Here is a 24644-nt window from a genome sequence, read left to right as displayed (position 1 = left end):
GAGGTGTTTTCTGAAACCAAACTAGACCTCTGGCCCCAAAGCAGGGGTCTTTGCTGTCTCCTTCCTATACGGGGGTAGAGGGTGGGTATGGGGCCAGAGAGGAGTACGCCTTGCAGGAAAGTAGACTGGAAGTGTCCACTCAAAGCTATTGCTGGTACAAGGGCAGCCACTTCGTTCACTCAAGGCCGGTTTAGAGCGGTTGCTACCTGCTGGGGGGCCCCACCCTGGTATGTGCCTCTCCCCACCTTTTCCCCTGAAGCCAAAAGCTTGTGAGCAGCGGGAGGGTGGGCCTGGAAAGGCTCTGTGCAAATTGTAGCTGGGAGCCTCTGGGCAAAAGCTGAGCGAAAGGGAGAGGCGGCTGGCCTAAAATTTAGGTGGGCGGGAAGAGCCTGTGACGGAGCTGTGACCGTTGCACAGGCCAGAGACCCTGGAGTCCTCCTCACCCCAGGGTTGGGGGCCGAACCTGCTGAGCCGGGCCGCCCCCTCTCCACACCCACTCCCAGCACCTGGCCCGACCTATCGGCTGGCGGCTACGCCTCCTTTACCTTACAGTCTTGCCTCCGGTCGCACCCTGCGCGGGCCCAGTACTCGGCCGTCAGCGGGAGCTGCCAGGCTCTGGAGGGCGCCCCGGAAACCATGGGTAAGTGCGGAGGCTTTGAGGTGGCCTCTCTCTCCGACCGTGGACATAGCAAAAGCCCACACCACCCCCGACCCCCGCTGCCCTCTATGGTGCCTGGGGACACGCCCGCCCTGGCCAGGCTGCCCCGGCTGGGCCTTTCTGAGCCGCGCGCCGGCCCCGTCTTCCGCCCGCAGAAGTCCTCGTCCTGGCCGGATACCGCGCGCAGAAGGAGGACGAGCTGAGTCTGGCGCCCGGGGATGTGGTCCGGCAGGTGCGCTGGGTGCCCGCGCGGGGCTGGCTTCGCGGAGAACTTGGGGGCCGCTATGGCCTCTTCCCCGAGCGCCTGGTGCAGGTGAGGCCGAGCCAGGGGCGGGCTATGGGGTCTCAGCGCGCGGCCCCCGGGAGCTGAGAGCGCCTTCCCCGTGCCCTGATTCCCAGGAGATCCCAGAGACCCTGCGGGGCTTCGGAGAGGCGCGGAGGCCGCGCTATGCGCGCCGCCGAGGTGAGCGCTAGGGCCGGGACGGGCGCCGGTGGGCGGGCGCGCGGAGCCAGTGCGACCCCGGCGCCTCAGGCTCTTAGTGACGGGCGCGGCTCTGGGCGTGGCCTCGGGGCCGCCCTGCGGTCTGTGATTGGTTCTCGAGTACAATGCTCCGCCCTGGGGCGGAGATGGAGGTACCAAAGGCTACGTGCGCGCCTTGCGCTTCCGCCAGCTCCTCTGACTGGGGGCGTCCGGCTGGAGCTCAGCTGCGCTTGTCCGGTGCTAGGTCATCCTGCCAAACACCCGAGGCCCCAAAGATGGTGCAAAGTGAACTTCAACTACAGCCCAGAGCAGGCGGACGAGCTGAAGCTGCAAGCTGGGGAGATCGTGGAAATGATAAAGGAGGTGAGGGGTGAGGTGATGGGACCGTCTGGGGGAAGATGATGGAACACGCCTCCCAAGTGAGCGGGGTGGGAAGTGAGGGTGTGGACGGTGGGAATGGCGACGGCGCAGATATGGGGAAGCGCGGGAGGGAGGGAGGGAGGAAGGGGCGCTTGGGCAGAACCAAAGGTGGAAGATTATCCTAGGGACTCTTGGGGCAGAACCAGATGCCCCTGCGTCTCACCCCTCCCCAGATTGAGGACGGCTGGTGGCTGGGAAAGAAGAATGGGCAGCTGGGAGCCTTCCCATCCAACTTTGTGGAATTGCTGGACAGTGGGCCCCCAAGTGAGACCTCGACCCTGTGACTCGCAATCTCCAATGACCCTCCCAAGTGGCATGAGCCTGTGATTCACATATCCTGACCCTGTGACCCCTTTGACCCTCTCCCATGACCTAACCTGTGAATTAGCATCTTCCCTAACCTCACTGTCCCCCACCAGGCCTTGGTAACCCAGACATGCCTTTAGTCAGCCCTGGTCCCCAGCAGCCTCCCAAGGTAAGTTGGCTCAGAGTGGGCACAGAGGTGGTGAGTTCCTCTTGGGGTGGTTGGAGGCTCATCTAGTTCCTCCCTGCCCCTTCCCCCACTAGCTGAGCAGCCTGGCCTGTGACAGCCCTCCAGACTACCTGCAGACAGGTGAGCACCCATCCAAAGGGTCCCCCACCCCCTCAGCCACTCCCAAGGTTGTGACTTGGTGGGCCAGCTAGGCTGATGGAGGTGGGGGCTGCTGATGGATGAGGGAGGCTTGGCTTCAGAGGACAGTGGACTGACCTCTTCCCAGTCTCCCACCCTGAGGCCTACAGGGTCCTGTTTGACTACCAGCCTGAGGCCCCAGACGAGTTGGCGCTGCGGAGGGGAGACGTGGTGAAAGTACTCAGCAAGGTGTGAGAGGAACAGGGGGGGGGGGCCCAGGAAAGCGGGTGTTGAGAAAGGGTAGACCTGCACATGTACCCCCTGAATCTAAAATAAATGTTGAAATTATATCTATAAGAAGGAGTGGGACCCCGGAAAGGACCTTGGGGGACCTGGCTCACCTCCCCACTGGCATGTTTCTTTTCCAGACCACAGAGGATAAGGGCTGGTGGGAAGGAGAGTGTCAAGGACGAAGAGGAGTTTTTCCAGACAACTTCGTACTCCCACCACCCCCAGTGAGTACAGAGCCAAGACACTCAGGTGGCGGGGACAGGCTATTTTGGACAAAGGTGGGGAATATGGCACTTTCCAGACCTAGCTGCAGGGTCACTAAATGAGGGTGGACCTAGACATGTGGGGGCACCTTTTGGATTCTAATACCAGTTGAGTATCCCTTATCCAAAAGGCTTGGGACCAGAAGTGTTTCGGATTTGGGAATTTTTGCATATACATGAGATAGCTGCCGGGCACGGTGGCTCACACCTGTAATCCCAGCACTTTTGGGAGACCGAGGCAGATGGATCACAAAGTCAGGAGGGTGGTGGAGGTTGCAGTGAGCCGAGATCGTGCCATTGCACTCCAGTCTAGACGACAAGAGCAAGACTCTAGCTCAAAAAAAAAAAAAAGAGGTAGCTTGGGAGTGGGACCCAAACCTAAACACGGAATTCATTTATGTTTCATATACACCTTAAACCATAGCCTGAAGGTGATTTTGTGCAGTATTTTTAATAATTTTGTGCATGAAACAAATTTTGACTGAGACCCGTCACATAAGTTAGGTCGGGTGTAGCCTTTTCCACTTAAGGAGTTATGTTGGCACTCAAAAAGTTTCAGATTTTGGAGTATTTTAGTTTTTTTTTTTTGGAGACAGAGTCTCTCTCTGTTGCGCAGACTGGAGTGCAGCGGCAGGATCGCCACTCACTGCAACCTCCACCTCTCAGGTTCAAGAGACTCTCCTGCCTCAGCCGCCAGAGTAACTGGGATTACACGTGCATACCACCACATCTGGCTAATTTTTGTATTTTTAGTAGAGACGGGATTTTGCCATGTTGGCCAGGCTGGTCTTGAACTTCTGTCCTCAAGTGATCCACCCACCTTGGCCTCCCAAAGTGCTGGGATTATAGGTGTGAGCCACCACGCCTGGCCTGCATTTTGGATTTCTGATTTTTAGATTAGGGATGCTCAGCCTTTACTTCTTTTCTGCATAGATCAAGAAGCTGGTCCCACGGAAAGTGGTATCTCGGGAATCAGGTGAGTCCCGGGGAGCCTGGGATTGGGGGGTGTTCTCTGGGAGACCCACCAGTCCAGTGGCTTATAAACACCCACAGCACCCCAGTGGTCCAATATGCCCCTATAGGAGCCCCCTCACCTGTGGGTCAAAAGCTGGGTAGGAATGTATGTGAATCAATATGTGGGTCAGTTTGTGTGTGTGTTAATATGTCAATGTTTCTCTGTGTGTCTTGAGAATGTAGCTATTGGTGGGTATAGATTTGTTTCATTTTGCAAGGAAACGTATGAATCTGTCTGTTCATATATAAGACTGTGTATGTTCACATGTCTTATGTGTCAGTGAATAGCTCTGTCTGTGTGTCTGTGGGATGTCTTTTTATTTATTTTTTTGAAACAGAGTCTCGCTCTGTTGCCCAGGCTGGAGTGCAATGGCATGTCTCCCCTCACTGCAACCTCCGCCTTCCAGGCTCAAGCGATTCTCCTGCCTCCGCCTCCCGAGTAGCTGGGACTACAGGCACCCACCACCATGCTCAGCTAATATTTTGTATTTTAGTAGAGACGGGGTTTCACTGTGTTTCCCAGGCTGGTCTTGAACTCCTGAGCTCAGGCAATCCGCCTGCCTTGGCCTCCCAAAGTGCTAGGATTAGAGGTGTGAGCCACCATGCCTGGCTGAGATTTGCTGTATTTTTGTTGTTGTTGTTTGTTTGATTGATTGATTGTTTTTAGATGGAGTCTGCACTGTCGCCCAGGCTGGAGTACAGTGGTGCAATCTCGGCTCACTGCAAGCTCCGCCTCCTGGGTTCACGCCATTCTTTTGCCTCAGCCTCCCGAGTAGCTGGGACTACAGGCGCCCGCCACCACGCCCGGCTATTTTCTTGTATTTTTAGTAGAGACTGGGTTTCACCGTGTTAGCCAGGATGGTCTCAATCTCCTGACCTCGTGATCTGCCTGCCTCAGCCTCCCAAAGTGCTGGGATTCCAGGTGTGAGCCACCGTGCCCGGCCTAAAACTTTTAAAATGTTGCTTTTCATATTGGTGCTTTTATTCATGTAGTAGTGATTTTAATGAGTGATACAATTATACCTTTTTCCCTATGGACAATGAGTTGTTCCAGCATCATTTATTATTTTCTCCATGTGAGTTTTATACAATTTTGGGGGTTTCTTTTTTTTTTGAGAAAGGGTCATTGGGTCTTTGTTGCCCTGGTTGGAGTACAGTGGCAATTGTGGTTCATTGCAGCTTCAACCTCCTGGGCTTAAGCAATTCTTTCACCTCAGCCTCTCTTGTAGCTGGGACTACAGGCACAAGCCACCATGTTTAGCTAATCTTTTAATCTTTTTGTAGAGATGGGGCCTCACTGTGTTGCCCAGGCTGGTCTCGAACTCCTGGGCTCAAGCAATTCTCCTGTCTTGGCCTCCCAAAGTGCTGGGATTAGAGGTGTGAGCCATGGTGCCTGGCTTAGTTTTATACATAAAACTATAATTTTCTTTCTTTTTTTTTTTTTTTTTTTGAGACAGTCTTGCTTTGTCACCCAGGCTGGAGTGCAGTGGCGCGATCTCGGCTCACTGCAAGCTCCGCTTCCCAGGTTCATGCCATTCTCCTGCCTCAGCCTCCCGAGTTGCTGGGACTACAGGCGCCCGCTACCACGCCCGGCTAATTTTTTGTATTTTTAGTAGAGACGGGGTTTCACCATGTTAGCCAGGATGGTCTTGATCTCCTGACCTCGTGATCCGTCCACCTCACCCTCCCAAAGTGCTGGTATTACAGGCGTGAGCCACCGTGCCCGGCCATAAGACTATAATTTTCATAAGGTTTATTCCCAGATATTCTTAGGTATCTCAGAGTTTTTATTGTGTCTTTTAAAAAATAGACATTCTTTTGTTTATTGCAGGAATATAGAAATGCATTGATTTTTGTATATTGTTTTTATAGCCAGCCATGGTGCTAAACTCTGATTATTTCCAGTAATTCATTTGTAGATTCTTATAAGTTTCCTATGAAGACAGACACGTCATTTGTGGATAATAATTTTTGTGTCATTCTCTTCACTCCTTTTAATTTCATTTTATTAATTTATTATAGTTATTAGGATCTCTCATTCAATATTAAATAGAAGTAGTGATGGTGAACATCATTGTCATGTTCCTGATTTTGAATCTAGTTTTCCCTTTTCTTCTTTTTTCTTTCTTTTGAGACAGAGTCTCATTCTGTCGCCTGGGTTGGAGTGCAGTGGTGCGATCTCAGCTCACTGCATCCTCCACCTCCCAGGTTCAAGCAATTCTCCTGCTGCAGCCTCCCAAGTAGCTGGGACTACAGGTGTGCACCACCACATCCGGCTAAATTTTTCTGTATTTTTAGTAGAGACAGGGTTTCACCATGTTGGCCAGGCTGGTCTTGAACTCCTGACTTTGTGGTCCGCCCGGCTTGGCCTCCCAAAGTGCTGGGATTACAGATGTGAGCCACCACACCTGGCCTATCAGGTGGATCTTATATAAGATGGGAATGGGCCGGGCATGGTGGCTCACGCCTGTAATCCCAGCACTTTAGGAGGCTGAGGTGGGCAGATCATGAGGTCAGGAGATCGAGACCATCTTGGCTAACACGTTGAAACTCCGTCTCTACTAAAAATACAAAAAATTAGCCGGGCATGGTGGCACATGCCTGTAGTCCCAGCTACTCGGGAGGCTGAGACAGGAGAATTGCTTGAACCCAGGAGGCGGAGGTTGCAGTGAGACGAGATCGCGTCACTGCACTCCAGCCTGGGTGACACAGCGAGACTCTGTCTCTAAATAAATAAATAAGTAAGTAAATAAGATGGGAATCATCTTTCCTTGCAAGCTGGTAAAACTTGTCTGTAAATTCATCTTGCCATATTTTTTTCTTTCTTTCTTTTTTTTTTTTGAGACGCAGTCTCGCTCGGTCACCCAGGCAGGGGGCAGTGGCACAATCTCGGCTCACCGCAAGCTCCGCCTCCCAGGTTCACACCATTCTCCTGCCTCAGCTGCCCGAGTAGCTGGGACTACAGGCGCCCGCCACCACGCCCGGCTAATTTTTTGTATTTTTTAGTAGAGACGGGGTTTCACCATGTTAGCCAGGATGGCCTCGATCTCCTGACCTCGTGATCCGCCCGCCTTGGCCTCCCAAAGTGCTGGGATTACAAGTGTGAGCCACCGCGCCCGGCATATTTTTTTCATTATGGGATTATTTCAAACAACTTCTTCGATTTCTTTAATAGTTAAAGAAAAGTCAGGGTAAAATTCTTGAATCAGTTGTGGAGTTACATGTTTGTAACTATTTTATGTAAGTTTTCTAATTATTTGCATAAAGTTGTTCATAGTATATTTTGGAGAGATAGGGTCTTGCTGTGTTGCCTAGGCTGGAGTGTGGTGGCACAATGGGAGCTCACAGCTGCCTCAAACCTCAAGTGATCCTCCCACTTCAGCCTCCCGAGTAGCTAGGACTATAGGAGTGCACCACCACACCTGGCTAGTTTTTAAGTTTCGTAAAGAAAAGGTCTTGCTATGTTGCCCAGGCTGATGTTGAACTTCTATGCTCAAGTGATCCTCCTGCCTTGGCCTCCCAAAATACTGGGATTACAGTTGTGAGGCACTTCACTCAGCTGTTTTTGTTATCTTTTTAATGAAAACTGTCCTAGTGGGTATGAAGTGGTATCTCATTGTGGTTTTGATTTGCATTTCTCTGATGGCTAATGATGCTGAGCATATTTTTGTGTACTTATTTCTTTTGGAGAAATGTCTGTTTGGATCCTTTGCCCATTTAAAAAATTGTATTATTTGTCTTTTTACTATTGAGTTAGAAGAGTTCTCTATATATTCTAGATAAAAGTCCCTAATCACATATGCATATATGGTTTGCAATATTTTCTCTCATTCTCTCTCTTTTTTTTTTTTTTAGTCTTGCTCTGTCACCCAGGCTGGAGTGCAGTGGCATGATCTTAGCTCACTGCAACCTCCGCCTCCTGGGTTCAAGCGATTTTCCTGCCTCAGCCTCCCAAGTAGCTAGGATGACAGGCGTGTGCCACCACACCGGCTAATTTTTGTATTTTTAGTAGAGATGGGGTTTTGCCATGTTGGTCAGGCTAGTCTCGAACTCCTGAACTTGTGATCCACCCACCTCAGCCTCATTCTTTAGGTTGTCTTTTCACTTTCTTAATGGTGTCCCTTGATGTACAAAAGTTTTAAATTTTGATGAAGTCCCATTTATCTACTTTTTTGGCTGGCTCTGCTTTTGAACCAATGTCAAATCCCAAGATTACACCTCAAATTGAGCTGCCTTCAACTTAGCCAGTTAAGCTGCTGATCCTCACAGTCTGCCCTACCCTGCAGAACATCCATGTGGACCAAGCTGAGGGGCTGGGGATGAAAACGGTCCTAGGCAAGAACATTATCAAGCATACAAAATGCTCTGCAAATTATCCCAGCACTTTGGGAAGCTGAAGCGAGCAGATTGCTTGAGGTCAGAAGTTTGAGAACAGCCTGACCAACATGACGAAACGCCGTCTCTACCAAAAAATACAAAAATTAGCAGGGCGTGGTGGCGGGCACCTGTCATGCCAACTATCTAGGAGGCTGAGGCACGAGAATCGCTTGAACCTGTGAGGTGGAGGTTGCAATGAGCCGAGATCGCGCCACTGCACTCCAGCCTAGGCGACAGAGCGAGACTCTGTCTCAAAAAAAAAAAAAAAAAAATCCTTCACAAATTATCTCATGCCTTTGGATAATTTCCAGAGCATTGAAATGGTTGTTGGATTTTTCTTTTTCTTTTTTTTTTGGGTGGGGGGGAGCGGGGAAGGAGTCCCGCTCTGTCTCCCAGGCTGGAGTGTAATGGCATGATCTCAGCTCACTGCAACCCCCACCTCCCAGGTTCAAGTGATTCTCCCGCCTTGGCCTCCTGAGTAGCTGGGATTACGGGCATCCGCCATCATGCCCAGCTAATGTTTTTATTTTTGTAGAGAGGGGGTTTCACCATGTTGGCCAGGCTGGTCTCGAACTCCTGACCTCAGGTGATCCACCCACCTCGGCCTCCCAAAGTCCTGGGATTATAGGCGTGACCCACACCACCTCATTCAGCCAGAGCCAAACCCTGCTTCCGTCATTCTTCCCTCCTAACATTGCTGTCACGCTGTTCATTCCTTGTCTCACTGCACCTCTAGTTTACCAATTCTCTAGCCTTTTGGCTCTGTTTGCTCTGTAACCTGTACCGGTAACATAAGCAATATACATGTAAATAAGTGGATTTATGTTGCATTTTTTTTCAAGAATGCTATTTTTCATCTCTAGTAATTCTGTTTTCTGTGTGATAATTTTCCAAACCTGTGTGGTTATTCCTGATTGTCCTTTGTTGCATGCACATCCTGAATTTCTTCAAATATTTTATACATAACTATGCGGTGTTCTCTACCTGACAGTTCCACTATCTGTTGTGTGTTGTGTCTGCTGACTCCATTCTTGGTGACCTGCCCTCTAGCATGTTTTATGACCTTTATTGATGAGCTGATGGCTGGATTTTAATCTGTGGGACTCTTGCAGGCCTTAGTAGAAGACTTCTTCCAGCGAGAATTTGCTTTTATTTTCTGTTTTGTTTTGTTTTTTTTGAGATGAAGTCTTGCTCTGTCACCCGGGCTGGAGTGCAGTGATGTGATCTCAGCTCACTGCAACCTCCTCCTTCCGGGTTCAAGCAATTCTCGTGCTTCAGCCTCCCCGGTAGCTGGGATTACAGGCATGCGCCACCACGCCTGGCTAATTTTTGTAGTTTTAGTAGAGATGAGGTTCCACCATGTTGGCCAGACTGGTCTTGAACTCCTGACCTCAGGTGATCCACTTGCCTCGGCCTCCCAAAGTGTTGGGATTACAGACGCGAGCCACCGCGCCCGGCCGAGAATTTGCTTTTACTTCTCCCAGTAGCCAGAGAACACCACCCACCAGAAGCTGCTTCGCTCCTCCTGAAGAAAGGTGGCACTGCTGTGTGGTACTGAGCTTGGGGCCTGTGGTGAGCTGAGGGAGCAGGGCCCAAGGCCCTAGCTTCACATCACAGGGCCCAGGCTCAGGAGCCACAGAGCAGAGCTGCCCTCCCTCCCTCCTCCTTTCTGGCTTCAGTTCTTTTTTTTTTTTTTTTTGAGACTGAGTTTTGCTCTTGTTACCCAGGCTGGAGTGCAATGGCATGATTTGGCTCACTGCAACCTCCGCCTCCCAGGTTCATGGGATTCTCCCGCCTCAGCCCCCCAAGTAGCTGGGACTGAAAGCACTGGGATTACAGGTGTGAGCCACTGCACCCGACCCAGTCCTCTCTTTTGTAGACCTCCTTTACCTCTTTTAAGTCCAGTGGTGCCTCAAAATTGTGTCCTCAGCAGGATATAATTGCTTCCTAGTGGGAGCGCCCTACAGAGCACCTAATCAGCCATACTGTAAGAATGTAAGAAGTCAAAGTTAACATTTACTGAGCTTTGACCATCTGGCTGCCAAACAGTCTTCTAAGCACCTCGCGTGTATTAAAAGTCACTCAGACCCCACAGCCACCCTACAAGGTGTGTGTTAGTTGTCCATGTTTTATGAATGAGGACATTGAGGCATAGATCACTTAGCAAGTTCTCACACAGCTAGCAAGGAGTGGAGCTGAAATTCAGAGCCTGGTGTCTGGCTGTGGGATCCATGCCCCCACCCACTGTCAGATTTGTGGATTTGTATACTTATCTGCGTGTGATTATATGTAGGAGTTAACATCAGCACTTGTGCATACGCCAGAGTGGCTGTTTTTCTATGGATCTGAATGTCACTGTGTGTAACTGCCTTCAGGTGATGCTGATGTCACCTTAGTGTGCCCTTCTCTGGCCACCCCATTTAAAATGGTTCCGTCCTCTGCCTAGTGTTTTTTTGTTTTGTTTTGTTTTTTTGAGACGGAGTTTCACTCTTGTCGCCCAGGCTGGAGTACAGTGGCGCACTCTTGGCTCACTGTAACCTCTGCCCTCCCGGGTTCAAGCAATTTTCCTGCCTCAGCCTCCGGAGTAGCTGGGATTACAGGCGCACGCCACCATGCCTGGCTAATTTTTGTATTTTTAGTAGAGATGGGGTTTCACCGTGTTGACCAGGCTGGTCTTGAACTCCTGACCTCAAGTGATCTGCCTACCTTGGACTCTCAAAGTGCCGGGATTACAGGTGTGAGCCACCGCGCCCAGCCCCTCTGCCTAGTCTTGTTGGTCACGCTTAGTAACTCTCTAACACACTATGTATTTTACTCCTTGTATTTATGTCTGCTTCCCCAATGGCACACAAGCTCAGTCTGGCTGCTGTGGGAAGAACACACTCTAGGTGGGATGGGTACAGCCAAAACTCAGGTTGGAGGCTGTTGGAATGTCCAGGTGAAGGTGGTGGTGACTTGATCTAGAGCACTTAGTGGTGGAGGTGGTGACAAGTGATTGAATTCAGGAAATATTTGGAGAGTAGTGTGGACAGGATTTGCTGATGGTTTGGATGTGCCTCATAAGGAAATAAAAGGAGTCATTTGTTATCCAAACAAGTGGGTAAATGAGCCAGATGGGGACCGTGGGGAAAGGGGTAGGTTCAAGGGGCATGGGTTTGGGAAGCAAGAGATTGGTTTGGGAAATGTTAAGAGTGTGGGCCGGGCGCGGTGGCTCACGCCTGTAATCCCAGCACTTTGGGAGGCCAAGGCAGGCGGATCATGAGATCAGGAGATCGAGACCATCATGGCTAACACAGTGAAACCCCGTCTCTACTAAAAATACAAAAAGAAATTATCCGGGTGTGGTGGGGGGCACCTGTAATCTCAGCTATTCGGAAGGCTGAGGCAGGAGAATGGCATGAACCCGGGAGGCAGAGCTTGCAGTGGGCCGAGATCGCACCACTGCACTCCAGCCTGGGTGACAGAAGCAAGACTCTATCTCAAATAATAATAATAATAATACAAAAATTAGCCGGGTACGGTGGCGCATAGTCAAACAAGATTAACCTCCTGCCCATAGTCCCCTGCACACAGCACAAGACAGGGCCAGTGACTGTCAGATGGATGAATGTTCCACTCCTCTCTTCCCAGCTCCTATTAAGGAACCAAAAAAGTTGATGCCCAAAACATCCCTCCCCACAGTCAAGAAGCTAGCGACAGCCACCACTGGGCCCAGCAAAGCCAAGTAAGGAGCAGGATGGGGTTGGGGGAAGGAGGAGGGTAGGAGGCAACACTCCTCCCTGTGCCCCACCCTGAGGGCCTGATGAAGATGTGTTCCAGGACATCTCGGACACCCAGCAGGGACAGTCAGAAGCTCACCTCCCAAGACTCAGGCAAGGGCTGCCTTCCTCCAGTGCCGGGAGGACTGGGGGACAGGGATGGGGTGGCTGTGCGGACGGACAGAGGTGGGAAGAGACTGAGGGTCAGAGTAGGCTTGGGTCCCTGAGGTTCTGCTCTCTTAGGCCCCAGTGGTGGCTTCCAAAGTGGGGGTTCGTGTCACCCTGGCCGAAAGCGATCCAAAACCCAGACTCCCCAGCAACGCTCTGTGTCCAGTCAGGTGAGGGGCGGGAGACATGGGAGAGTGGGGATGCTGGGCAGAGGCTGGTTCCCAGCTGTGGTGTGCACAGGTGAAGTCTCCCAGGCCAAGGGAGACTCATCAACCTCAGCTGAGACTTCACCTCCCATCACGGCAGGAGGAAGAGCACAGCAGCCCAGCAAAGGCCCCCTCTGTGAAGAGAACCCCCATGCTGGACAAGACTGCCAACCCAGAGAGGCCTCCACCTCCAGAGAACACCCCCAGCTCCAAGAAGATCCCGGCTCCTGACAAAGTCCCCTCCCCACAGAAGACCCTCACTCTAGGGGACAAGTCCTCTGTCCCAGGGAACTCCACCTCGGGGAAGATCCCAGCTCCTGACAAAGTCCCCACCCCAGAGAAGATGGTGACTCCGGAGGACAAGGCCTCTATCCCAGGGAACTCCACGATCCCAGAGGAGACCCTGACTGTGGACAAACCCTCCACTCCCGAGAGGGTCTTTTCAGTGGAAGAGGCCCCTGCCCTAGAAGTCCCACCTATGGATAAAGTCCCTGATCCAAAGATAGCCCCTCTGGGGGATGAGGCCCCCACCCTAGAAAAGGTCTTGACCCCAGAGCTTTCTGAAGAAGAGGTGTCCACCAGAGATGACATTCAATTCCATCACTTCTCTTCGGAGGAAGCCCTGCAGAAGGTCAAGTACTTTGTAGCCAAAGAGGATCCATCATCCCAGGAGGAGGCCCACACGCCAGAGGCACCCCCACCCCAGCCTCCTTCCTCAGAGAGGTGCCTGGGAGAGATGAAATGTCCCCCAGTTAGAGGGGACAGCTCCCCACACCAGGCTGCGTTGAAGTGTGGGCCAGCGTCCAGGCCTGCCCTTGAGAAGCCCCACCCCCACGAAGAGGCTACAACCCTTCTAGAGGAGGCACCTTCCAAAGACGAGAGGACCCCTGAAGAGGAGGCGCCCCCCAACGAGGAGAGGCCTCTGAGAGAGGAGGTGCTCCCCAAAGAGGGAGTGGCTTCCAAAGAGGAGGTGACCCCGAAAGAGGAATTACCCCCTAAAGAGGAAGTGGCTCCAAAAGAGGAGGTGCCCCCTATAGAAAGAGCCTTTGTCCAAAAAACACGTCCTATCAAGCCGCCTCCAGACTCCCAAGAGACGCTCACGCTCCCCTCCCTGGTCCCGCAAAACTACACGGAAAAGAAGAATGAGGGAGTCGATGTAACGTCGCTGAGGGGCGAAGTGGAGTCTCTAAGGAGGGCGCTGGAGCTGATGGGGGTGCAGCTGGAGTGAGTGGGCAGTGGCGGGGGTTGTGGAAGGTAGGGTCCCCCCTAGCCCTCACCTGCCCGGCCCCTCACCTCCGCCTCCGCCCACAGGAGGAAGCTGACCGACATCTGGGAGGAGCTGAAGAGCGAGAAGGAGCAGCGCCGGCGGTTGGAGGTGAGGCGCGGGTCCCGGCGGGAGGGGGCTGGCGGTGGGTGGCCCCCTGACAAAGTCTCCACCTCACTCCCGACCAGGTCCAGGTGATGCAGGGGACCCAGACCCCGCGCATCATCCACACGCAGACGCAGACCTACTGAGGGTGGGCCTGGGAAGGGACTGCGGCCCGACCTGGCTGGGGCCACCCACGTCCTTGCACACGACTTTGGGAAACGGGAGAAAGTAAACTCTGCCCAGCACGGCGCCACGCCGGTCTGGTCGCTGGGGGCGGGGCCTGCGCGGGGGCAGGGCCTGGGCCTCCGCATTCCTGACGATCCCTCCCAGGCACATCTGGCCAACATGTGGCTCCCATTACCGTTCCCAAGGCCTGCGCGCGGCTATTTTTATCCACCGGATGGTGAGGGGCGGGGGAGGGTGTCTCCTTCGGACTCCAGCCGCGCGCTGGAGAAATGGCGGGCAGGAGGGGCCCAGGCGGGGTCGGGCTCTGACGCCCGGCCTAGATTCCGGAATCCAGCTGTGCGCCGGGGAGGAGCCGGGCGGGCCTTCTCGCGAGCTCGGACCCCTCCCAGCTGGCCTCCCTGTCCGCTCAGAGGGACTCCTGCCCTCTCGCTTGAATGCACCTCGGCGCAGACGTGAAGTCCACCGCCCAGCCCAAGCACGCATGCTTACACCGGGGCTAGTAGCACCTTAGCCTCGAGGTCGGGGTCCCGAGGCCTGGTGTGTGTATCATTGCAATGTATGAACCCAGGGCACTGTGGGGACAGGGCGACGTGTGCCCAGGCGTTTGCCGGTAAGGAATGCGTTTTGAATAAGGAATGCGCGTGCACTTGCTCTGCGTGTGAGGCTGGGTGCAGGCCTGTGGGCTTCTGCCTTTCTGCTGGCTGTGAAGTGAATGCGGGCAGGTGTGCTGTGTCGTCGGGTTGGTGGGTGGGGGTGGTGCAGCTAGGGTAAGGGAGTCAAGCTGGGCCTCAGCCCTGGGGCCCCTGCGTGGCAGGAGCCTGGGGGTAGCTGGGGGCAGGAGTAACAGAGGGAGAGACTGAGTTACTGAGAATGCAGCTTTCTTTCATTTGGTCACTTCACCTCTTCATCGACCCCAGAGAGGGAGTGGGGACCCTGCATCCTGCCCCCCTCCCCGCCCCCGGGGTCTTCTGGCAGGTCTGGGGAAGGGAGCCTCTCAGGGGGTGGCGGTCCACGCCCAGTAGCACCTGGGAGCTGTAGGGGCCGAGGCAGTCCGAAGGTCTGGGGCAGCTCTGAGCGCATGTGCAGGTCCGGTACCCCGAGCGCCTTGCAGCGGGAGCCGGGGCCCATCAGTAATAGTGCATGCGGCCCAGGGTGCCCGCGCCCGTGACCGTGGGGCTGGGCCCCAGCGTGCCTGTGCCCAGCAGGTCCGGCTGCCCGGTGCGCCAGATCTCCCGCAGGATCCGCTCGCGCTCCTCCAGCCGCTGCGCCCGCTCCAGCTCCTCCGCCGACGTGAAGACGTTGACGCTGAGGGGCCCGTCCGGCTCTGCAGACAGCTCGGGGCCCGGCAGCGTGTCGTCGGGGCCCAGCCGAGTCACCGTGTCCTCCTCGTCCTCGTCGTCGTCCTCGGGCTCCAGGGTGCTGCTGCGGGGGTCCCGGCGCTGAGCCGGGCCCCGGGGCCGCGGGCGGGGCGCCCACGAGATGCTGATGACGAGCAGGCAGAGGGTGAGCAGCAGGCCGAAGCAGACGCCCAGCACGAAGTAGAGGCCGAAGCTCTCGGGGTTGGCTGCGGGGCACAGGGCGGGGGTCACGGAGGGGCCCGGGCAGGTGGGGGTTGTCCCACTTCCAAAAGACCCCAGGTTCTAGGTGTGGGGGCGAGGCCTGTAACCCCTACTCGAAGGGCATTAGGGAACCGCCAGCGGGCAAGGGGGCGGGGAGCGGGGCGGAGGGGACGGACAAGGCGCTGGGGGAGGGAAGGGGATGGTGGTCAGGGAAGGGTTCGGTGGTCAGGGAAGGGTTCAGGCCCCCAGTCTTCCGGCGCCCGCCCTCACCGCGGATGTGCGCGTAGGCAGCCAGGCTGTTGCTGAGCAACTCCATGTCCCTTCGCGGGGCATCCATGCCGCTCTGGGGGGCAGCTCCTCTGCCAGCCTGCGAGGTCAGCAAAGTCAGATCCTTCTCCCAGGCTGGAGCCCACCCCAACCCCTTCCGCGGGGAGCTTCTCTCCCGGGAGCCGCGGCCCCAGGTTCCACCCTGGAGAGAGCGCTTCCCTAACTTCGTGGCGGCCCGGGGCCCTGCCGGGGGGAACCCCTCTCCCGGGCGCGGACGCTCCTCCAGCCCGGGGAGCAGCGCCGGGGACCGCGGGAGGCCCCGCCCCCTGGTGAGGTCCCCAGCTGAGGCCCGGTTCCGCCGTCCCGGGGCGGGATGGAGGATAGGGACGCTGAGCCTCCACGCCCCAGGCGGGCTCCGGGAAGGGAAGCCGCCTCTCTCCTCGCCCGGCCGCCCCGCGGGGACCCACCGGCCCGGGGCCGGGCCCACTCACCGTCAGCGCCCCGCTTCCCGGCTGCCCGGCCCCGGCGCGTCCCGCGGCCGCATACACTGGGCCCGGCCGCCCCGCCCGCTCCTGTCCTGCCGCCCCTCCGGCCCCGCTGGGCTCCCAGGCCGCGGCAGCGCGGGCGGGACACGGACCGAGGGACCAGCGGGCGGAAAGTTTCCTCCAAGGAAAGAGGAGGGACGGGGCGGGGCGGGCGGGGAGGCGGGGAGGAAAAGGGCTGGGAGAGGAAGGGGAGAGGAGCGGGCAGCCGGGAGGAGGGAGAGCCCGGCCCGCGGGCCGTCCGTCCCCCACAGGAAACCGCCGGGGAGGCCGCGGCAGGGACCCGCCCCCAGGCCACTAACAACAACCGCAGCGAGGCTGGAGCTCTGCCTGCGTGCGGGCCAAGGGCTAAACCCTGGACAGGTTCTTTCACTTACTCCGCCTGACAACCCTGCGACGTGGTACCATTATCCCCACTTCGCAGATCAAATAAACGGAGTCTTGGAGAGATTGAATTGACTTTACCAAAACCGTCAAGATTTGAACCTGCTGCTCTCTGACCCTAAAGCCTGGGCTCGAAACCACCGCTCCCCCTCCTAGGAGGCCCCATCCAGGGAAAGCTGCTTCTCTTCCCCAGACCCTTGCCGGACTGGAAGGGAGGGGATTGTCCACCCCTCCTCCCGGGGCCCAGGCTTGAATGTGTCCCCTGGCCGAGCTCTGGTCCAGTCACGCAGGGTTAATGATTGTTGGACTCCAGCTTTGAGCCAGGCCCCGGCCAGCAGTCTCGCAGACCCCAGCGCGGGGCCTCTGCGCCTGCCAGCTCCTGCGCTCTTGTGCACCAAGCAGCTTGTGGCGGCTTGTGGCAGATCCCACCCCATCCCGCCCCCGACCCCAAGGCTAAACCTGCCTGTGCTCACACAGGCATTTCCCACCTGGGCTTGTGCATGCAATGTGGTGTGTGATCAGTGTGTGTGGCTGGGGGCTTCTTTCTGCCCTGTCTCCCCGGGGTCCCCCATCATGGGCCTCCCCTCCCTTCGTGGAGCTAGAATGAGGGGGAGGCCGCCTTGGCGGGAGCCTTAGAGAGGAGGAGGAAAGGGGGAGAGGAAATTGCAGACATAGCTGAAGGCGCTGCCTGAGGCCTGCGGGCCAGCGACCCTCTCCCTGTCCGGGCTGCAGACCCCTACTCCCCCAGTCCCGAGACTGGGTTCAAGTAAAGGGCAGATCTAGATGGGGGAGGAATAGGACGGACTCCTATGGGGATGGAAAAGGGACTCCTGGGTGTCTTTGTGACTGTTTAGTCTGTTCTGTGAGTGTGCGGGCAGGTATTTTTGCCCACATCTGTATATTTGTCTATTAATGTGATGTATTTGAGTATTGTTGTGGGGGCGGGTATGTCTGTATATAAATCTGTGCAGCCACTAGTCAACAAATATTGTGTATGCCTAGCACTTCCTAGTCTAGTCCACAGCATCTGTGGATTTAACCAACTTTGCATCAAAAATATTCAGAACCAAAATTGCATCTGTACTGAACATGTACAGACTTTTTTCTTATCATTATCTCCCAAACAATAGATATATTTAATTTTTTTTCTTTGAGACAGGGTCTCACTCTGTCACCCAGGCTGGAGTGCAGAGGTGCTATCTCAGCTCATTCACAACCTCTACTACCTCCTGGGCTCAAGTGAGCCTCCCATCTCATTCTCCCAAGTAGCTGGGAGGGACCACAGGCGTGCACCACCATGCCTGGCTAAATTTTGTAGAGATGGGGTTTTGCCATGTTGCCCAGGCTGGTCTTGAACTCCTGGGCTCAAGCATACACCCACCTCAGCCTCCCAAAGTGCTGCGATTACAAGTGTGAGCCATCGTGCCGGCCAATAGTATATTTTCATAGCGGCTACATTATATTAGATATTACAAGTAATCAAGAGATGATTGAAAGTATACAGGAGGATGTGTATAGGTTAAATGCAAATACTGAACCAATTTATTTTACATCAAGGACTTGAGGATCCTCGGATTTTGGTGTCTATGGGAGGGAGGTCATGGAGCCAATCCCCTGAGAATACTGAGGGACAGTTTGTTTTTGTTTTTTTTTTGAGACGGAGTCTTGCTCTGTCGCCCAGGCTGGAGTGCAGTGGCGCGATCTCGGCTCACTGCAAGCTCCGCCTCCCAGGTTCATGTCGTTCTCCTGCCTCAGCCTCCCAAGTAGCTGGGACTACAGGCGCCCGCCACCATGCCTGGCTAATTTTTTATATTTTTAGTAAAGACCGGGTTTCACCATGTTAGCCAGGATGGTCTTGATCTCCTGACCTCGTGATCCACCTGCCTTGACCTCCCAATGTGCAGGGATTACAGGCGTGAGCCACCACGCCCGGCCCTGAGGGATAGTTTTAACAATAAACAGAACTGACACAAATCCTTGCCCTCATGGAGCTGACACTAAATTGGAGAAACAATAGAAGATAATCTCAGATGCTTCTAAGTGCTGGGGGGATGACAGGATAGGGTAATGTGACAACACCTGGGAGTGGCTCTCACAGGGACATCCACAGTGAGACCTGAATCCTAAGGAGGGGGCAGCTGTGCCAGGATCTGGGGAGAGTGTCTGGGTGGGAGTAAGAACGTGCTTGGGATACCTCCCTCCAAGGGAAGAAAGCCATGCAGATGGTGTGTGGGTGCAGGGAAGAAAGCCATGCAGATGGTGTGTGGGTGCAGGGGAGAAAGCCATGCAGATGGTGTGTGGGTGCAGGGGAGAAAGCCATGCAGATGGTGTGTGGGTGCAGGGGACAGTGGTAGGGGCTGCCCATGCAGGGACTCGCTGGCCTTGTTGATGAGCTTTTTTGTTTTTGTTTTTGTTTGTTTTTATTTATTTATTTTTTTTGAGACGGAGTCTTTCTCTGTCCCCCAGGCTGGAGTGCAGTGGTGCGATCACGGCTCACTGCAAGCTCCACCTCTGGGGTTCACGCCATTCTCCTGCCTCAGCCTCCCGAGTAGCTGGGACTACAGGCGCCCGCCAACACGCCCGGCTAATTTTTAGTATTTTTAGTAGAGACGGGGTTTCACCATGTTAGCCAGGATGGTCTCGATCTCCTGACCTCGTGATCCGCCCGCCTCGGCCTCCCAAAGTGCTGGGATTACAGGCTTGAGCCACCGCGCCCGGCCTTTTTTTTTTTTTTGAAACGGAGTTTCGCTCTTGTTGCCCAGGCTGGAGTACAAAGGCGCCGATCTCTGCTCACTGCAACCTCTACCTCCCGATTCAAGCGATTCTCCTGCCGCAGCCTCCCGAGTAGCTGGGATTACAGGCATGCACAACCACACCCTGCTAATTTTGTATTTTTAGTAGAGATGGGGTTTCTCCATGTTGGTCAGGCTGGTCTCGAACTTCCGACCTCAGGTGATCTGCCCACCTTGGCCTCCAAAGTGCTGGGATTACAGGTGTGAGCCACCGTGCCTGGCCAGGAGCTTGGTTTTTAATGTAAGTGTGGTGGGGAGCTCCTGGAGCGTTGAGCAGGGGAGTGTCATGGTCCCGTGACACATTTTGGAAAGATCCCTGTGGTGGCTCAGTGTAGGGTGGGCCACTGTGGGCAAGAAGGGGAGCAGGGAGGGTGGTGAGTAGGCTGGCAGCTGTCCAAGCCAGTGAGGGTGGGGCCGGTTGAGAGGCGAGAGGGCTCAGACTCAGATGGTGTTCTGAAGGGGGTTCCTGCACTGGACTTGGACGTGAGGAGAGAGGAGTTTAGAACACTTTCATATGGGGCTGGGGCACCTGAGGAAAGCCCATGTGGGGAAGCAGGTTTGGGGGGAGTCAGTTTCACTGTAGATAGGTTAGACTTGAGATGTCCATTAGATATCCAGGTGCAGGTGTTGGCAAGGCAAGCAGAACCCCCAGGAATCTGGCTAGAAATGATATTTGAGAGTCCTTACCACATAAGATGGGATTTACCACCCCAGAAGCGGATAAGACCAAACATCTGGGGTAACGGGGCAGAGAGAGAAGGGTCTGAAGCTCGAGCCCATTGAGGGGTCTCCTGGAGGTGAAGTCAGCAAGGAGAACCAGGCCAGAACAGGGACATGATCAGCCATGTGTGATTGGGCTGGGAGGTGAAGATGAGGCCAGAATTTGCCCACTGCTTTGGCCGAGATTTGAAGACCGTCAGTAATATTGAGTTTCTGTAGGTTGTATTCCTATTTCTTCAAGGGGTGTATGTCACTGACTGTTTGCACAGGTAGCTTATTTATGTGCAGCATTGCTGGGAGTGCGTGAGCATGTTTAATGCCTGCCATCCATGGGAATATCGGCGTGTGCTACAGTGTGCTTGTATGACTACGTGTGTTGTGTGCCTCAGTGCCTCAGTTCATGTGGCACATACCTGTGTCTGTGAGAGTCCACATGTGTGCTCCTCTATGTGCGGTCTAAAATTTTGGATCTGTTTCTGTCCAGCTGTTTCCATGCACCTCTGTGCTACGCAGCTCTCTGTATCTCTGCCTGCAGGCAAAAGTATGTCTGGGTTGGTATGTGACATATGTGTTTGGAGTGGGTCAGGTATGACTCAGCCCTAGTGGAGCAGAATGAGGGTTGAGATGGTTGCTGGTCGCTTCAGAGAGAGGGACGCACATTAACCAGAGTGCTGTCTTCTCCAGGGGCTTGCCGTGGCCAAGCCAGGCCAGGTGGGAGAAGCAGCAGCCTTGTCCTGGAGGGTTTTGAGAAGCGCTGCTCCTGGAGGCCCTGGGGAAGGTCCCTGAAACCTTTGGCCAATGTGGCTGTCCCCATGGTCCACATGTCCTCCCTACCCCCTGCCTAGCTGCTTGACTGCCTGCTGCTCCCCAGCCTACCAGCCTGTCCATGGGTCAGCCCAGCCACCTGCTTCGGATCTCTGCAGGTGTGTCACCTGCTATTCTGGCCCTCATCCCGACTATCCACCTGCCCATCTCCTCCCTACCTCCTCGCTGCCTATCTGCCCAGGACTTATCTGCTGTCTGCTCACCTGCCTACTTCTTGACTGCTTCTCTGTGCTCCTATCTGCCTGTGAGACTAGAGATTTGTCACCTTGGAAAGCACAGAGAGTACTCCTAAAATGAAACATGGGAAGGACAGGCCTTGATGGAAGGTCGGGGGTGCTGAGAGATCCAGAGCCTATGGGAGGGGCCTTGGGAGTGCTGGCATATTCAGGACCCAGTGCAAACCCAAGCACAGCTCTGCTCCCAGCCCCAGTGGCCAAACTGAAGTCTGGCCCTGGCTGTTCTGCCGTTGACGTGGGCCTCACCCTACCACGGGGATAGGTCTTGGATGGAGAGAAGAGGGACACTCACCGGGGACCTGAGTCCTTTGAGTGTCACCACGACCCCAGCACCCGGGACGGCTGCTGGAAAGAGGGTACTGGCAAAAATTTGCTAAATGGGCCGGGCGCGGTGGCTCACGCTTGTAATCCCAGCACTTTGGGAGGCCGAGGCGGGCGGATCACGAGGTCAGGAGATTGAGACCACGGTGAAACCCCGTCTCTACTAAAAATACAAAAAAAAAATTAGCCGGGCATGGTGGCGGGCGCCTGTAGTCCCAGCTACTCGGAGAGGCTGAGGCAGGAGAATGGCGTGAACCCGGGAGGCAGAGCTTGCAGTGAGCCGAGATCGCCCCACTGCACTCCAGCCTGGGCGACAGAGCGAGACTCCGTCTCAAAAAAAAAAAAAAAATTTTTGCTAAATGGACAATAATAGGCCCAGTGTGGTGGCTCACGTCTGTAATCCCAGCACTTTGGGAGGCCAAGGTGGGCAGATCACTTAAGTCCAGGAGTTTGAGACCAGCCTGGGCAACATGGCGAAACCCCATTTCTACAGAAAGCCACAAAAATTAGCTGGACACGGTGGCACACACCTATAGTTCCTGCTACTCAGGAGGCTAAGGTGGGAGGATCGCTTGAGCCCAGGAGATCAAGGCTACGGTGAGCCGTGATCGTGCCACTGCACTCCAGACTGGGTGACAGAGGAAGACCCTGTCTCAAAACAACAGCAACAACAACAAAACAATAATAGGGACATTGAGTACCCTTTCTGGCACCTGGCGCTCTGCCAAATGCTGTGCACACTCCAGCCCTTCAGTCTTCCCAGTAATCCTGTGCAGTTTGTAGCATGGCTCACATTTGCCAAGAAGGAAGTGAGGCTCCGCGAGGTTAAGTCGTGCCTGTGGAGTCACATGGCTGCAAGTAGTGGCCTGGACTGCACTGCAGAGCCCATGCTCCCCACCGCTTTCCACGGGGCAACTCTAGGCCGTGATTCTCCACCCCTCAGACCCAAAGCTGCCTTTTCATAATGCTTGCTGTTGCTCCCTTTATGCTCCTGAGATAAAATTTACGGCTAATATGCCAGCCTTTACATCTAATTAAAAATCATCCAGGCCGGGCACGGTGGCTCACGCCTGTAATCCCAGCACTTTGGGAGGCCGAGGCGGGCGGATCATGAGGTCAGGAGATCGAGACCATCCTGGCTAACACAGTGAAACCCCGTCTCTACTAAAAATACAAAAAATTAGCCGGGCGTGGTGGCGGGCACCTGTAGTCCCAGCTACTCGGGCGGCTGAGGCAGGAGAATGGCGTGAACCTGGGAGGCGGAGCTTGCAGTGAGCCGAGATGCGCCACTGCACTCCAGCCTGGGTGACAGAGCGAGACTCCGTCTAAAAAAAAAAAAAAAAAAAATGTTTTTTTTGTCCTTATTAATATATAAGAAATAAAAGGTAATGATAATGTTTGTGAAGTACCCAGTTGCTGGGGAGGTCACAGCTCTGTGTACAGACTGACGCTGGAGTGTGGTGGTGTCAACGTCTGAAACGATGAATTTGGTAAAGTTCTGAACACGAAGTGCACGTTTCCTCCTCTTTACACAGTAGTTGCATTCCTGGAAAATTCAGTGTATACTAGAATGCATACACTGTTTGTGTTTATATGCAAAATGGAGTTAGAGCCTTGGCTGTAGTAATTAAAAACAAGCCTTTCACTTATGTTGTGCAGGATGTAGAATCTGCCTTCCTTCCAGGGCCGTCTGGAGTCCCTGGCGCCACCCTTGTAACTGCCAGTCATTGTGATGACCAGTCCCCTCATCCCTTCCCCCACAGTGGCCACAAAGGGAAAGATTCCCGCCCTTATTCGTGGAGCTCAGCGTTTGAACAGGGGAGACGGGCATGATCAATAATTGGATATATGTCAGGTTGTGATGAACACAATGAAAAAAAAATAAGGGGTTAGAGAAGACCAGGTGGACAGGTGAGGGAAGGCCTCTCTGAGGAGGTGGTATTTTGAGCAGACACCTGAATGAGGCAGGGAGTCACGGAAATAACCTGGCAGAAGAGCCTTCGAGAAAGAATAACCGGCGCAGAGTGTTAGGGTCACCCCGACCAGTTCCCCTCCTTTCCCATAGGTCTTACAATACAGTCCTTTGTGACCTCCAGACAGCATCCCCAGAGCTAGAGGCAACCCCCACTGCCACCCTGCACTGACCCTTCCAGTAACTGTTTGTCCAGAAGACTTCAGCTGAACTGGCAAACAGTTCCAGGATGCAGTCCGAACACCTGCTAACCAAAGCTGGCAAAAACATCACCAGGATGCAGTCAAGACACCTGCACCCCCAACTCGGTTCACACACCCCGACCCAGTTCCTCGCCCTGTAAAGCCCTGCTGCAGTCTGTAAGCGAGGCTGCCTCCTTTGCCTGTCAAGGAACAGCCTGGCAGAACAAATAAAAATTGCTGGCCTGTCTTTGGGTCTACTCGTCATTTCTCTCGGCTAACCTTTTATTGTGGTGCCAAAACCCAGGAAGGTGGTAGAGTTCGGCCTCCCTTTCTCCCCCTTTCCTAACCACCACCCCCCCTTCCCTTGGCTGAACTCCCCCTTCCCAAACCTGCCGAAGACCCAGAAGATTTCTGGGACCCTCCCGTTGTTGGTGACTTCATCCATCACTATAGTCTGCAAAGGGGTAAGAGAGACTCTTGCCATCTACCGGGACCCTTGACCGTCTCTGTCTTCCCAAAAGACCCAGTGCTGGGCCAAGGGCTCCCTCCGGCCTCTAGGCCTCCGACTCCTCTGTTTCAGGGACGCCTGACTCGGTGGTTGCCTTCTGTACACTAAACAAGGCCCACGGGACTGGGGACGCCCTCTCCCGCAGTCCTTGCCACCGGCAGTCTCTCTCCTTCCTCAACCACCTCCCCCATTCACCATGGGAGCCTATCAATCTACTCTGTCTAAAGCGACCCCCCGGGGTCGCTTGTGCAACCTTGACACTCTCAGTTTTTGTGCAAAGGTTCGTCCTAAGAGGCTTATTTTCTATTGTAATACGGCTTGGCCACAATATAAATTAGACATTGGCTCCCAGTGGCTTCAAAATGGTACTTTCTATTTCAGTATACTCAGGGACTTAGACAATTTTTGCCATTGCGATGGAAAATGGTCTGAAATTCCTTAGTTCAGGCTTTCTTCACCCTCTGTAACCGCCCTTCACTTTGCCAATCCTTCTCCGCTTTCCAAATCCTCCTCACCTGCTCTAAGCCCAATTTAC

The 24644-nt window shown here is 54.4% G+C and overlaps 2 protein-coding genes across 2 annotated transcripts; one reads left to right on the top strand and one right to left on the bottom strand.

The window, feature by feature from the left end:
- The first annotated feature begins 582 nt into the window (after positions 1-582).
- On the top strand, positions 583-23848 carry SH3D21 (SH3 domain containing 21). The gene is made up of 17 exons (XM_055255744.2): positions 583-640; positions 814-971; positions 1058-1121; positions 1384-1502; positions 1733-1823; positions 1979-2034; positions 2127-2172; positions 2318-2418; positions 2598-2684; positions 3657-3699; positions 11745-11838; positions 11934-11986; positions 12116-12210; positions 12347-13470; positions 13558-13621; positions 13699-15360; positions 19316-23848. Exons 1-16 carry the CDS (start codon positions 637-639, stop codon positions 13759-13761), a joined length of 2262 nt encoding a protein of 753 aa, XP_055111719.1. The 5' UTR covers positions 583-636; the 3' UTR covers positions 13762-15360; positions 19316-23848.
- On the bottom strand, positions 14667-15716 carry EVA1B (eva-1 homolog B). The gene is made up of 2 exons (XM_055255745.2): positions 15631-15716; positions 14667-15365 (listed from the first exon to the last, which is right to left on the bottom strand). The coding sequence occupies exons 1-2, from the start codon at positions 15695-15697 to the stop codon at positions 14929-14931; spliced, it is 504 nt and encodes a 167-aa protein (XP_055111720.1). The 5' UTR covers positions 15698-15716; the 3' UTR covers positions 14667-14928.
- Positions 23849-24644: the final 796 nt, after the last annotated feature.

This window comes from Symphalangus syndactylus, chromosome 12, assembly GCF_028878055.3.
Source record: "Symphalangus syndactylus isolate Jambi chromosome 12, NHGRI_mSymSyn1-v2.1_pri, whole genome shotgun sequence".
Classification (NCBI taxonomy): Eukaryota; Metazoa; Chordata; class Mammalia; order Primates; family Hylobatidae; genus Symphalangus; species Symphalangus syndactylus.
This window is presented reverse-complemented; position numbering and strand designations above follow the sequence as displayed.